The sequence below is a fragment of the Hyla sarda genome, chromosome 2 (genome assembly GCF_029499605.1).
Source record: "Hyla sarda isolate aHylSar1 chromosome 2, aHylSar1.hap1, whole genome shotgun sequence".
In the NCBI taxonomy this organism is placed as follows: Eukaryota; Metazoa; Chordata; class Amphibia; order Anura; family Hylidae; genus Hyla; species Hyla sarda.
The window spans coordinates 187,654,424-187,669,470 of record NC_079190.1 but is presented as its reverse complement, the minus strand read 5'-3'; the positions used below and the strand labels follow the sequence as shown (position 1 = coordinate 187,669,470).

The 15,047-nt window shown below is 43.9% G+C and overlaps 1 protein-coding gene across 3 annotated transcripts in view; it reads left to right on the top strand.

The window, feature by feature from the left end:
• The window catches only part of CRACDL (CRACD like), a 107,561-nt gene that overhangs the window by 77,908 nt on the left and 14,606 nt on the right, over nucleotides 1-15,047 (top strand). For all 3 annotated transcript variants that reach the window (XM_056555940.1, XM_056555939.1, XM_056555941.1), the window contains exons 3-8: nucleotides 1,951-2,116; nucleotides 6,782-6,917; nucleotides 9,984-10,133; nucleotides 11,058-11,129; nucleotides 11,986-12,210; nucleotides 12,856-14,278. In XM_056555940.1, coding sequence (XP_056411915.1) covers nucleotides 1,951-2,116; nucleotides 6,782-6,917; nucleotides 9,984-10,133; nucleotides 11,058-11,129; nucleotides 11,986-12,210; nucleotides 12,856-14,278 — 2,172 coding nt within the window. The remainder of the gene's footprint in view (nucleotides 1-1,950; nucleotides 2,117-6,781; nucleotides 6,918-9,983; nucleotides 10,134-11,057; nucleotides 11,130-11,985; nucleotides 12,211-12,855; nucleotides 14,279-15,047) is intronic.

Genomic DNA, 15,047 nt, shown 5'->3' with positions numbered 1-15,047 from the left:
GGATCGAATGTTTCTGTTCTTTATGCTATTATTGTATGCTACATTTTTTATTGATAAATAAAGCTTCCTTGTTTGAAGGTTAAAATTGGCTTACATAGATATGCATTGTACAATAAATACTGTATATCAGGAATAAATAAAGCCTGCATAGGTTTGCCTCTTTTTTTTATGTCACTGTTTTCATTTTTGTCTATAAATTGCAGTCTTTTCCTATCAAGTACAGGTTCAGGAATCCAGTATGCTCTCATATCCTAGAGGCTTTCATTTAATGGATATGTCTATCATTAAAAAAATCTATGTAAAAAAATCTTAAAAAAAAAAAAAAGTTCCCAATGTTGATAAGATGAATAAATAAATAAATAAAAAAATAAGAATATAGGCCGACATTTATCATTGTCTTTAGACTGTTTTTTGTGTCTACAAAAGGCACAAGAAGGCGCAAGCAGGGTTTATTTGCGCCTCTTTTGCGCCTTTTTGTTTACACGTTTCTGCTGATTTTGAGTTGCAATCCACTGATTTTGAGTTGCAATCCACTGATTTTGGCAATACACATGATATAGAAGGGAACTGCGCCTTTTTGTAAAAAGGCGGAAAAAAGGCGCAAAACCACTGAAAAGCCTCTAAAACTACACCAGCCCAGACCTGGTGTAGCTTTTTAGTGTATGTGAAGAGAGAAATTTGAGAAAATGTTTACCTGCACAAAATGTATCAAATGCCCTGTGAACATTTAATAAATTTGGTGATCCTACACATTACCAGCACAGAAAAAAAAGGTGTAAAAAAATGCTTCACTTACACCTACATTGATAAATGTGAGCCATAAGACTTACCTGTGCCCAGTGCTGTCTGGCACTATAGTGTGGAATGGTATAGACCAACATTTCTCAACCAGGGTACCTCCAGCTGTTGCAAAACTACAACTCCAAGCATGCCCGGACAGCCTTCGGCTGTCTGGGCATGCTAAGAGTTGTAGATTTCCAACAGCCGAAGGCACTCTGGTTGGGAGACACTGGTTTAGGGGATGTTCGTCAGTAAGATTTGTGCTGCCCAAACCCCAAGTAGCAAGTCTTACTTTTAAAACAAAAAGAGAAAACTTTGTTTAAGATTAGAGATGAGCGAACTTACAGTAAATTCGATTCGTCACGAACTTCTCGGCTCGGCGGTTGCTGACTTTTCCTGCATAAATTAGTTCAGCTTTCATGTGCTCCGGTGGGCTGGAAAAGGTGGATACAGTCCTAGGAGACTCTTTCCTAGGACTGTATCCACCTTTTCCAGCCCACCGGAGCACCGGAAAGCTGAACTAATTTATGCAGGAAAAGTCAGCAACCGCCGAGCCGAGAAGTTCGTGACGAATCGAATTTACTGTAAGTTCGCTCATCTCTATTTAAGATCATACTGCTGCACCAGTTAAGTGCCATCTGGGTGGTCTCCTTGGCTTCACTCCTCCCCTGTGCGGCTTGATTGATAATTTTTCCCTCATTGTGTATAGAAAGAGACCTATTAATCAATCTAATCCTAGAAAAGCCCAGTTGTCCACTTAGCCTGCTGAATGGCTCAGTTTTAAACTATGTTTTGTTTGAAGTGCTACAGCTTTTTAGAGTAGAACATAGTTGTTTGTAACATAGGTGCTTGTTCGGGATTTCATGCTGTCTATGGGGCAGCATAAATTTTGGGGGTGGTCTCCTGCCAGAGCACCTTTAATTGATAGATCGCTTCCAGTTTAAGTTTAGGGAGAGATCAATCGAATCAAGGCCAACGGGGCAGGTAAAAGTCCCCAGGGACCACAAGGATGGAACATTCTTCAGGTGGTATAAAAGTGATAACAGGTTCCCTTTTTAAATTGATTGATAAGGCATACTTGTGGTATACCATACATAATGGTATACCAATTCTATGAGTCCAATAATATACTTAGATGACATATTTGTAACATTTTTGTCTTTCTTTTAGCTAAAAAGAAATTTAAGTTCAAATCTTTCAAAAAATTGTTTGGAAAAAAGAAGAGAAAAGAAACTTTACCATCATTGGGTGCAAGCGGTCTGAAGAGTCAGTCTGCCAGCGATGTCACCGTGCCTGACTCCTCACATGCTGATTATGAGTCTGAGGAGGAGCTTGAGTAAGTTATAATGTGCGGTTGGTGGATATTTGTCAATATTTATTGTTATTTTTTTGTCTTTTGTCACTCTGACAGTGCTCTGTGGCGGATGTCCCAAGCTTCTTCATGTCTGCATCTTCTAGTTCATGCCCATCAAGAAAAGATTTAAGATTGGAATATTCATATTATTGACCTTTTCACATGAAATACTTTACAAATCTTTCCAAAATCTCATGTGATAGACAGTGTACAGTGGGGCAAAAAATTATTTAGTCAGCCACCAATTGTGCAAGTTTTCCCACTTAAAAAGATGAGAGAGACATGTAATTTTAGGAATACCTCAACTATGAGAGACAGAATGAGAAAAAAATCCATAAAATCATATTGTCTGATTTTTTTAAATTATTTATTTATTTATGGTGGAAAATAAGTATTTGGTCACAACACACTGTTTCTGGTATTTTGGCCCATTTCTACATGCAGATTTCCTCTAGCAGTAATGTTTTGGGGCTGTCGCTGGGCAACACGGACATTCAACTCCCTCCAAAGGTTTTCTATGGGGTTGAGATCCGGAGACTAGCTAGGCCACTCCAGGACCTTGAAATGTATTTACGATACATGGCCCCATTCATTCTTTCCTTTACACGGATCAGTTGTTCTGGTCCCTTAGAAGAAAAACAGCCCCAAAGCATGATGTTTCCACCTTCATGCTTCACAGTAGATATGGTGTTCTTTGGATGCAACTCAGCATTCTTTCTCCAAACACGATGAGTTGAGTTTTTACCAAAAAGTTCTACTTTGGTTTCATCTGACCATATGACATTCTCCCAATACTCTTCTGGATCATCCAAATGCTCTCTAGCAAACTTCCGATGGGTCCGAACATGTACTGGCTTAAGCAGGGGGACAGATCTCGCACTGCATGATTTGAGTCCCTGGCGGCATAGTGTGTTACTATGAGAGCTCTTTGTTTGTATAAGAAAACATATATATATATTGTTATCTTCATGACATCATGGCAGACAGTACATAAAACAAGAAAACTTCATGTAAAGGTAGTTGTTACGCCGAGCGCTCCGGGTCCCCGTTCCTCCCCGGAGCGCTCGCCTCATCCTCGTTGCTGCAGCGCCCCGGTCAGATCCACTGACCGGGTGCGCTGCGGTCCCGCCTCCAGCCGGGATGCGATTCGCGATGCGGGTGGCGCCCGCTCGCGATGCGCACCCCGGTCCCCGTACCTGACTCGCTCTCCGTCGGTCCTGTCCCGGCGCGCGCGGCCCCGCTCCCTAGGGCGCGCGCGCGCCGGGTCTCTGCAATTTAAAGGGCCAGTGCACCAATGTTGGTGCCTGGCCCAATCTTCCCAATTACCTATTAGTGTGATCACCTGGTCCCTGACTATATCTAACCTCCTCCCTTGCACTTCCTTGGCGGATCTTGTTGCCTTAGTGCCTAGTGAAAGCGTTCCCTTGTCTGTTCCTAGCCCGTGTTCCTGACCTCCTGCCGTTGCCCCTGACTACGATCCTTGCTGCCTGCCTCGACCTTCTGCTACGTCCGACCTTGCTTCTGCCTACTCCCTTGTACCTCGCCTATCTTCAGCTTCTTCAGCAGTCAGAGAGGTGAGCCGTTGCTAGTGGATACGACCTGGTCACTACCGCCGCAGCAAGACCATCCCGCTTTGCGGCGGGCTCTGGTGAAAACCTGTAGTGGCTTAGAACCGGTCCACTAGCGCGGTCCTCGCCATCCCTCTCTGGCACAGAGGATCCACTACCTGCCAGCCGGCATCGTGACAGTAGATCCGGCCATGGATCCCGCTGAAGTTCCTCTGCCTGTTGTCGCTGACCTCCCTACGCTGGTCGCCCAGCAAGCTCGTCAGATCGCCCAGCAGTCGCTAAAGATCGCCCAACGAGATCAACAGCTGGCATACTTGACCTCCGAGGCACTGCGTATTCAGTCACAGATACAGCAGCTGCAGCCGCAGATACAGCAACAGCTACAGCTGCAACTACCATCTCCTCCGCCGGCTCCTGCAACTCCTCCGCAGCAACCGGCCGTTCCTAACCCCTGCTTGTCCCTGCCGGACAAATTTGGCGTAAAGATCGCCCAACGAGATCAACAGCTGGCATACTTGATTTCCGAGACACAGCGTCTTCAGTCACAGTTACAGCAGCTGCTGCCGCAGATACAGCAACTTCAGTCACAGCAGCTGCTGCCGCAGATACAGCAACTTCAGTCACAGCTACAGCTGCAACAACCATCTCCTCCGCCGGCTCCTGCAACTCCTCCGCAGCAACCGGCCGTTCTTAACCCCTGCTTGTCCCTGCCGGACAAGTTTGATGGGGACCGCAATGATTCTGCCACAGCCACAGTCCAGTCCTTCTTCGCTGAGGTCCGTGGTGTCTTCGAGGAGCCTGCCCGAGCTTCTTCTGCCGAGATTGCCCTGCTGAACCTGGAACAGGGTGTTTCTTCCGTTGGCGAGTACGCCATTCAGTTCCGTGCTCTTGCTTACGAGTTGTCCTGGAATAGTGAGGTTCTCTGCGCGACCTTTAAAAAAGGCCTATCCAGCAACATTAAAGATGTTCTGGCCGCACGAGAGACTCCTGCTGACCTACATGAACTCATTCATCTTGCCACTCGCATTGACATGCGTTCTTCCGGATGGCGTCTGGAGCTCCGCCTGGATATGGACTTTGTTCGCACGAAGCGTTTTTTCTCCCCGGCTCCTCTCTCCTCTGGTCCTCTGCAATCCGTTCCTGTGCTTCCCGCCACGGAGGCTATGCAAGTTGACCGGTCTCGCTTGACACCTCAAGAGAGGACACGACGCCGCATGGAGAATCTTTGCCTGTACTATGCCGGTACCGAACACTTCCTGAAGGATTGTCCTATCCGTCCTCCCCGCCTGGAAAGACGTACGCTGACTCCGCACAAAGGTGACACAGTTCTTGATGTCAACTCTGCTTCTCCACGCCTTACTGTGCCTGTGCGGATATCTGCCTCTACCTTCTCCTTCTCTACTATGGTCTTCTTGGATTCCGGATCTGCAGGAAAATTTTTTTTGGCCTCTCTCATCAACAGGTTCTACGTCCCCGTGACCAGTCTCGCCAGACCCCTCTACATCTATTGTATTAACAATGAAAGATTGGACTGTCTCATGCTTTTCCGCACAGAACCCCTCCTAATGTGCATCGGACCTCATCACGGAAAAATTGACTTTTTTTTCCTCAGGTTCTTTGGCCCCAAGAAGAGGGGGAGACCCAAGGGGGGGGGTACTGTTACGCCGAGCGCTCCGGGTCCCCGTTCCTCCCCGGAGCGCTCGCCTCATCCTCGTTGCTGCAGCGCCCCGGTCAGATCCACTGACCGGGTGCGCTGCGGTCCCGCCTCCAGCCGGGATGCGATTCGCGATGCGGGTGGCGCCCGCTCGCGATGCGCACCCCGGTCCCCGTACCTGACTCGCTCTCCGTCGGTCCTGTCCCGGCGCGCGCGGCCCCGCTCCCTAGGGCGCGCGCGCGCCGGGTCTCTGCAATTTAAAGGGCCAGTGCACCAATGTTGGTGCCTGGCCCAATCTTCCCAATTACCTATTAGTGTGATCACCTGGTCCCTGACTATATCTAACCTCCTCCCTTGCACTTCCTTGGCGGATCTTGTTGCCTTAGTGCCTAGTGAAAGCGTTCCCTTGTCTGTTCCTAGCCCGTGTTCCTGACCTCCTGCCGTTGCCCCTGACTACGATCCTTGCTGCCTGCCTCGACCTTCTGCTACGTCCGACCTTGCTTCTGCCTACTCCCTTGTACCTCGCCTATCTTCAGCTTCTTCAGCAGTCAGAGAGGTGAGCCGTTGCTAGTGGATACGACCTGGTCACTACCGCCGCAGCAAGACCATCCCGCTTTGCGGCGGGCTCTGGTGAAAACCTGTAGTGGCTTAGAACCGGTCCACTAGCGCGGTCCTCGCCATCCCTCTCTGGCACAGAGGATCCACTACCTGCCAGCCGGCATCGTGACAGTAGTCCTTAGCATAAGTAAATAATGTAGGAGGGTTATGTAGGCATGTCCATAAATCTTGTCTGACCAGCTGAGATTTCTTCCTAAGTACTTCATCCAGCATAATGGATCCATCTTGAAATGTCCTTTTAAAATGGCCGCCTCTGTTAGCTTCCTCTAGCTGTCATCCTCCTTGTGCTGGAGGGCTGTACAGGACTTCCTTGGAGACCTCTGTCCGTTCTTCTCTCTATTTATGTCAATCCTGGCTTTCTCTGGAGCAACTTATGCTCAAATGAGGGGTGTGTCCATCATGATTGAAGGTGTGTCCTTTATAAATGTGGGCGTGTTTATCCTAATTGATCATGTGTCTACTATCCATAAATATACAAATATGGTTTATTAAATGTATATATCTCTTTCTAGCGGGTTGGTGTAAAATATATATTTAACTTGTGGGTGTATACATTATGTCATGGCTACATTGTTATCTGATTGGATACTACTAACCATCCACATAGGGCCTTGTTCTTCCCCACACTACATGTGTACTTGAAATAGAATGGCAATATGTTACAGATTCCATATCTATATACTATTCTGTGATATTTTTGAAACAGCTGCTGGTGAGCTTGTTATTTCAACATGTGATTACCATAACTTTGATACATATATATATTCAATGATATTGTATATTGAAAAATGACATACTTTTTATCAGGGCCACAAGTGGTGTGCTGGGAAGTAGAGCCGTGTCACATGACAGCATCTTCATTCCAGAGATTGCACAAGAAGCAGCCCTGCCAATACGTGTCTTCTCTCAAGAGAACGTGTCCGACCGTATCAAAGCCCTTCAGGTATTGCACAGAAGATGTTACATAACATTGTATAACTAGATCATCTATAGTTTAGCAGTCATTTCCCAATATTCTATGAATGGAAATTGTGTGCAATATAAACTTAGTGGATTAAAGGGATGGGGTGTTAATATTGGAACCTGTGTTTCGAAGTAACAATATATTACCATTGCGCTTTTTTGTTCTGTGGTGCTTGGCACTGGCACCTCTGAGCTGTCATAGGGAACTTGTTCATTTGAATGAGCCAGACTGAGTCAGCTTGTGACTCCGGTCGGCTCATTTTTGGACCATATCTGTTTTTGTTGCCTAACTGATACCTCAGCAGACCATGGTTTTCAGTATGGCAACAAAACCGGATACGGTCCAAAAATGAGCCACTATCCCCAAAACATGATGTGAAGGAGCTTTAAGAAAAAAAAAAAAAAATCCCCTAATTTTGGTGGCATCAGCCAACTATCTAATGTGTATAGGGAACTCCTGACTCTGCCTTTCAGATGATGTTGGGAGAAAGAGGGATTAGATGTGCTGAATTTTAATACCTGATGTTTTTTTCTCACCAGTAAAAAAAATACATGCAGACTCTGCAAAGCTGAGCATGCATATGTATGAAGGAAAAGAGGAAACTCTTTACACCTTTGGAACCCCTATTTATAGACCTTTTTAGTGAATCACACGCACATTGATATTATTTTGTTAGTTGCATGTTCTGCACTTTTCCTTCCACCCTTTATTTCTGTATAGTAATAAATTATACACTGCACAAAAAAATAAAGGGAACACTTAAACAACACAATGTAACTCCAAGTCAATGACACTTCTGTGAAATCACAGTCCACTCAAGAAGAAACACTTGTTGACAATCAATTTAACATGCTGTTGTGCAAATGGAACAGACAACAGGTGGAAATTATAGGCAATTAGCAAGACACCCCCATTAAAGGAGTGGTTCTTCAGGTGGTGACCACAGACCACTTCTCAGTTATTATGCTTCCTGGCTGATGGTCCCTTTTGAATGCTGGTGGTGCTTTCACTCTAGTGGTAGCATGAGACGGAGTCTACAACCCACACAAGTGGCTCAGGTAGTGAAGCTCATCCAGGATGGCACATCAATGCGAGCTGTGGCAAGAAGGTTTGCTGTGTCTGTCAGCGTAGTGTCCAGAGAATGGAGGCGCTACCAGGAGACATGGAGGAGGCCCTAGGAGGGCAACAACCCAGCAGGAGGAGCACTGCCAGAGCCCTGCAGAAGGACCTCCAGCATGCATGTGTCCAGTCAAACGGTCAGAAACAGACTCCATAAGGGTGGTATGAGGGCCCAACGCCCACAGGTGGGGGTTGTGATTACAACCAAACACTGTGCAGGACTTTTGGCATTTGCCAGAGAACACCAAGAATGGCAAATTTGCCACTGGTGCCCTGTGCTCATCACAGATGAAAGCAGGTTCACACTGAGTACGTGACAGACGTGACCGAGTCTGGAGATGCCATGGAGAATGTTCTGCTGCCTGCAACATCCTCTAGCATGACCGGTTTGGCGGTGGGTCAGTAATGGTGCTGGGTGGCATTAAGTACCGAGATGAGATCCTCAGACCACTTGTGAAACCCTATGCTTGTGCAGTTGGCCATGGGTTCCTCCTAATGCAAGACAGTGCTAGACCTCATGTGGCTGGAGTGTGTCAGCAGTTCCTGCAAGAGGAAGGCATTGATGTTATCGACTGGCCCGCCTCTTCCCCAGACCTGAATCTGATTGAGCACATCTGGGACATCATGTCTAGTTCCATCCACCAATGCCACGTTGCACCACAGACTGTCCAGGAGCATGCCCAGGCGTTGTAGGGAGGTCATACGGGCACGTGGAGGCCACACACACTACTGAGCCTCATTTTGACTTGTTTTAAGGACATTACATCAAAGTTGGATCAGCCTGTAGTGTGGTTTTCCACTTTGATTTTGAGTGTGACTCCATATCCAGACCTCCATGGGGTGATAAATTAGATTTCCATTGATAATTTTTGTATAATTTTGTGGTCAGCACATTTATCTATGTAAAGACAAAAGTATTTCTTATGATTAGTTCATTCATTCAGATCTAGGATGTGTTATCTTAGTGTTCCCTTTATTTTTTTGAGGAGTGTAGTAAACCTGTGGAGAATTGCAGATACCTCTAATAATTTTTTTTTTAGCATTCTACTATTTGAAGCCATATGAGTATAGTAATAGTGCAGTGCAGTTAAGGCCTTTGTCTTACAAAGACAGCGCTCACAAAGATAAGTTGGTGCGGTAAACTGTTGTCACCAGGGGAAACAGCTTCTAGACTTACATTTCCTTTGCAGCAGTTTGTGCAGAGGAGATGTAGCATTACATTTAAATAGCTATTTAAACATCCATCTGTGTAATATATGGATATGCTGGGTTCCGAGTGTGAAGTGGTTCATGTCTAGTGACCACCCCTTTAATTCAGCCCGTGAGCGGATGCATGGTATTTTACACACAGTCCAGCACAGGTGTAGAATTATCTGGCACTGCTCATATCAGGTGAAACTACCGCAGCACTTCCCTCCACTGCTGTGGTATCCTATTGTAGCAGTCTATGGGGGTGCAGACAATAGTGCAAGACAATCCAGTAGATGCATCAAACAGAAAAGAATGATCTCGCACTCACCAGTACTGCAATCTTCTTCTTTATTGTGGGTTACTTACATAGCGGGGACAGAGACTTACAAACTACAGCGGGAGTGTATAGATTAATAGGCGATCGTGATTTCGTGCCTGCCAGCACTTCATCTGGCCTCGAGACAGACCAGACGAAGTGCCGGCAGACACGAAATCGCGATTGCCTCTTATCTGTACACCCCTGCTGTCGTTTGTAAGTCTCTTTCCCCGCTATATAAGTAACTCACAATAAAGAAGAAGATTGCAGTACTGGTGAGTGCGACATCCTTCTTTTCTGTTTGATGCATCGCATGGTATTTTACAACATCATGATACTTCATTGACAGAATACACAATGCCCTAAATGACAACTTACATTTAGTCTCAGACCATAACACTTGAATGCTTCAATTTCAGTTAAAACTCAAGTCAAATATCAAAGTTGGACCACCTCCTTTTGGGCTCCTTAGTAAGCGATCTGATGATGCCGGGGCCAGTTCTGAAGATGATGGTCTACCACGAAGCCCCCCAGAAATGTCACTCATACATGAAGCTATTAAAACCAGGGCAAGTATATTTTTAGATGTTATGTAAAATGGCAGCGCTATGGACATTTAGAACAGCTTCCAATTACTTAAAGTGTATAACTGAGAACTATTGTTGTACAAGCCCTTTCTGCATGATCTGGACTGTATCAAACTGGCAATGCTGCACATACAGGGAACAAAGCTGTATATTGTTTAGATATCAATTACTGTATGTCATTAGGCGCTGGAGAGTTAACAGTCCAGTGAGAAGTCATGCTGGAGAAATCTATGCGTACATGTATTTGCTAAGAGTACTCTTATGTACCCTGATTTTTGTTCTTGCTATTTATATACACTATAAACTATTTTGCTGTTTACCATTTTAATGGAATAGCTGAGCTGTGTTGCTCTAGTGCATCTTGACAAATGCACAGCATAAGAGTAATGCGGTACATTAGGTTTATCCATTAATCATACATGCCTGTATTCCCTAACCATGCTACATAAGGGCCTTTGTAATCTACAGACACTGAAAAGATAAAAGATCATTTATCTGTCCAATGTAATGTATCAGAGAGTTTCCTCTGATTCTCCTTTGATGAAATTATTTACAGTGCTTATGATCCCAATGGCTCTGTTTCTCACAAGAATCTTTAGTCCTTCTTTCTTTCTTTTTTATAAAAAAAATTGAAATGGGACCAGTTTGGAAGTTTCTGAAGATAGAAATTGCATTCCCTCTCTTTCGGTTTTTGCTAATACTGCAGTCGATATATTTCCCTTCTAATCTCAATTGTTCAGAAATAGATAGGGCTTGTTGATGAAAAGGCATGGTCCTACTCTTAGTAACTGCAGATGTTTGAATTGTAGTGTTGAGTGGTTACATAGGTGAAGGTATCTAAAATTATTTTTTAACCTTCAGTTAAGTATTTTATTCATATTCTTTTCTGTTTTTATATTGTTTCAGTTTTCTGACATCCATAGACATCATCACAGCTCACTAAGCCTAGGCGGAACAGGTAGCGAGGAAGATGAACAGGTAGTGTATCTCCAAAGGGGATTATTATGATTAAGAGAATGCCGGTCCTGCGAGGTAGAACTAAGAGGTTGTGATGCCCCTATAAGTGTTTTCAACTTGGCATCAATTCATAAAAGTCTTCAATAAGGTTGTTTCCAACAATGGGGATGGGCAAAGCTGACAAGAGATTGAAGGGGCATGGTGCTGTAAAGACCACTGTAAAAAGTGCCCATACAGTTTGGAGTAAAGTAGGCCAAGCCTGCCGTCTGTCTAAAGTTTATGGTGGCCTCTCAACTCTCCACTGACATATGATGGTGGTGGAGAAAAGGGTCTGGCATGTTTACATTTCACCGCCCGACCCTGTTATTCTGGCAGTGCTGAATGCTCATTTGTACGGGTAGATCAAGAGAGATAACAGAACTGAGCGAGTCAGATAAATGAGTGGTCAGCTGACAGTTATTTAAAATGTACGGACACCTTAACTAATATCTTCTAGCGGTTGGTGAGGCTAAATCTACTTAAGGCCCCACACATGTCAGTGTTATGTCAGAACATAACATTTAGTGCAAATGTATTGTGACAACCAAATAAATGCATTTGTCGATTCTGTACAAAAAAAAATGTTGCAACAATACATTGTACAGTATACATGGTCTTCAAAACCACATATATGGACTTTAAAATCCACCGCCTGCCTACAGATTTGCCTGTGGATTTGTGGCAAACACATGACAAATATGCATTAAATTCCTCTACATAATCCACTATATCTGGACTCACCCAAACAGAAATTTATGTTTATCTTTGATGGAAAATAATCTAAGCCATCCCCACTGACCAAATATTTTGTCTAAAATATATTCTTGTTCCCTTTTAGGTCTCCTCAGAAACATCTTCACGACCTCTATCTCCAGATGAAAATGAGCTTAAAGAATCTCAGAAAAGATCTTTAGAGAAAAGAGACAGCACCAACCTCTCACCATCGGCGGATTTTGGCACTCCTCCCCAGTATTCTACATTCCTGGACAATTCTGCTGCTAGACATAGGCTTTCAGTGAAGCCTAGAAATCAAAGGTTAAGCAAGAATAGAAGACCATCTACGGTAATTTGCTGTGTTATGTAATGGTTAACCTTTATCCTGTAGCGGCTGTAACCCTGCTTTGTACATAACAATTTAGTGATGGCTTCCTAATACCTATTGCTAGCTGAGAAAGATGATGGAGGAGGAAGCCCTGACTACAATATGAAAATGTTAAGGCCTGTTAATACTGTCCAGTTGTAAGTACCATTCACTTATGTTCAAGTGATTTTAATGATAATTGGAGACCGTTTACATAGGAAAGGAAAAAAATGTGGGAGATTTATCAAAACCTGTGGAAAACCTGAGGAAAAGTTGACCAGTTGCCCATAGCAACCAGTCAGATTGCTTTATTCATTTTTCAGAGGCCTTTTCAAAAATGAAAGAAGCAATCTGAGTGGTTGCTATAGACAACTGGTCAACTTTTTCTCAGCACAGGATTTGATAAATCTCCCCCAATATTCTTAAGTTTTATGGTTGTTCCTGACTTTTCATGCTGCCATAAACATAAGTACTAGGATCCCACACTAGTCCCAAAAAAGGGTAAAATTTGGTCCTACTATCAATGGAGAAGGAACTACTCATATCTAGTCAATACACAGTATGTAGTGATCTGGTTTTATTCCTTTTTTTGTGGTTTCTAACTAACATTACTTTTTGATTGTTCAGACACTACAAGAGGAATCATTCCAAAATATGACCTGTATGGAAGAGGAAGATGTTACAACCCCTAGACCAGAACAGACAGCCTATGATTCTATAGAAGCTGATACTCCTGATGCTGACTATGTTCCTGATGTAAGCTTAGGAGACAAGGAAACTTCTTCAGGATTGGCAGAGTTTAATGAATCCTTGAATCTCCCCGACTTAGTAGAAGACACATCTCTTGACCCAGATCCAGTGACAACTTCACAATCTGAAAATGTAATTGGTCCCTCAAATATTGCAAGTCTAGAATTAGATGCAAAGATAAAAGATCAAAGTCAATTGGTTGGTGGAAGGCCAAGTGAAAATGCTGTTGTTTGCTTGTCCATAGTAGAAGAACAAGTCTTCCCTGTGTTTTGTAGTAATATTCAAAAGCAAACAGTTAAAGACACCAACAAGGCACCAGGTGAAGCTAACATAAAGCCATCTGCTGTAGAGGAGACAGTTGTCCAATCTTCAAGGACTACTTCTCTGGAACATTCCCAGGAATCCTTGCATAGTAAGAGAAGCCTTTACCAAAACACGTCTGAAAAACATCTGAATCACCAAGATCAACCACTGTCTGATAAAGAAAATCATAAACAGCTTGGAAATGGAGATAAAAAAGGAGAAAAGTCACCTACAGAAACTGTTACACAAAGAAAGTTTTCTGTATCGTCAGCTTGGGAGAGACCAAGGACTGGCAGCTTTTCACTAAAAGGAAATGTTGAGAGTGAGGTTTATAAAACCACAAAGTTGTCTCTCCTGAAACCAGGTATGTCTAAAACTGAGATATTAAAAGAAGAGTCCAAAGTTTCAGCAACCAACCCTGAAAATAAACCTATTAGTAGAAAGACTGAGTCCTTACCTGACCCTGAGGGTATGGCTGCAGACAAGGCAGGCTTTAGTAACATTACCCCAAACCAGAATGTAGTGCCAGCGGTCAGTGATTTACCTGTGGTTACAGAGTCGCAAGGAGATTCTGAAGAAAAGAACCCCTTTTCTGTAAAATTAAGATCTGTTTCTCTATCCTTGAGATACAGGGATGGCATAAATCCAGTGTCAGGTTTAGTAAAGAGACACAGCGCAGAATTTAAACTGGCAAAAAATGCTGATCCGTCATTCTCTACGGAGGAATTAAACACAGAAAAAGGAGAAAATAAAGATCACAATGTTCTAAGCTCAAAAGGTGAGAATACAAAATTTAAATCCGAGTCAACAGAAGGGACTCAGGCTAAGCCACCACTGCCCAAGAAGCCAGTCTTGCAGAATATTACTGTTGCTGACAATAACACAAATAAAGAAGCTTCAGAAAATGGCTCCAATCACGAGAAGAAGATAAAATCTTCAGAGACAAAGATTGAAAAGAAAGTGTCCGATAGAAGGCCAAGCCTCAGCAAAACGATTGGTAAGGTCGTACCGACATTTCATGTTTGCGAGTCTGATTGTCTACCAAGTTAATACAGTGTTAAAGTAAAATAATTAACAACACTGGCACAAGATCTGTAATGGTTGTCACTCCCAGGATATGTTCAGGTATCAGCAGCTGCCACATATATGAGCCAGTCACAGCATTCTGTTCTGTGAGAGTCAAAGAAACAGACAAGTATGTGCCTGGCTGCTTCTGCAATTACTATAGAACTGAATAGAGAGAGCCGCAGACGTGTTCCAAACGTCTCCATTTATTATGTGTTGTGATTGGGCAGACGGCGGCCCCTTTATGAGACAACACGAGGGTTGGTGTGCGGGTCAAGCATCTTTTAAATGGGCACTGTCAGATACAAAAACTTTTTATATGTTGTACATCTTGGCAAAACATTAACCTTTCTAAAATACTTCATAAGAAAATTTTATTTCCTTTTTATAGAAATCTTGGCTTATAAAATCATGGCTTTGTCCAAGCTGAAGCAATGATAGCTCTCCCCTGTCTGATAGGACTTCTCTGTGCTCTCTACTGTCTGATAGGACTCCTCTGTGCTCTCTTTCCTGTCTGATAGCACTCCTCTGTGCTATCTCCTGTCTGATAGTACTCCTCTGTGCTCTCTCCTGTCTGATAGCACTCCTCTGTGCTTTCTCCTGTCTGTTAGCACTCCTCTGTGCTCTCTCCTGTCTGATAGCACTCCTCTGTGCTCTCTCCTGTCTGATAGCACTCCTCTGTGCTTTCTCCTGTCTGTTAG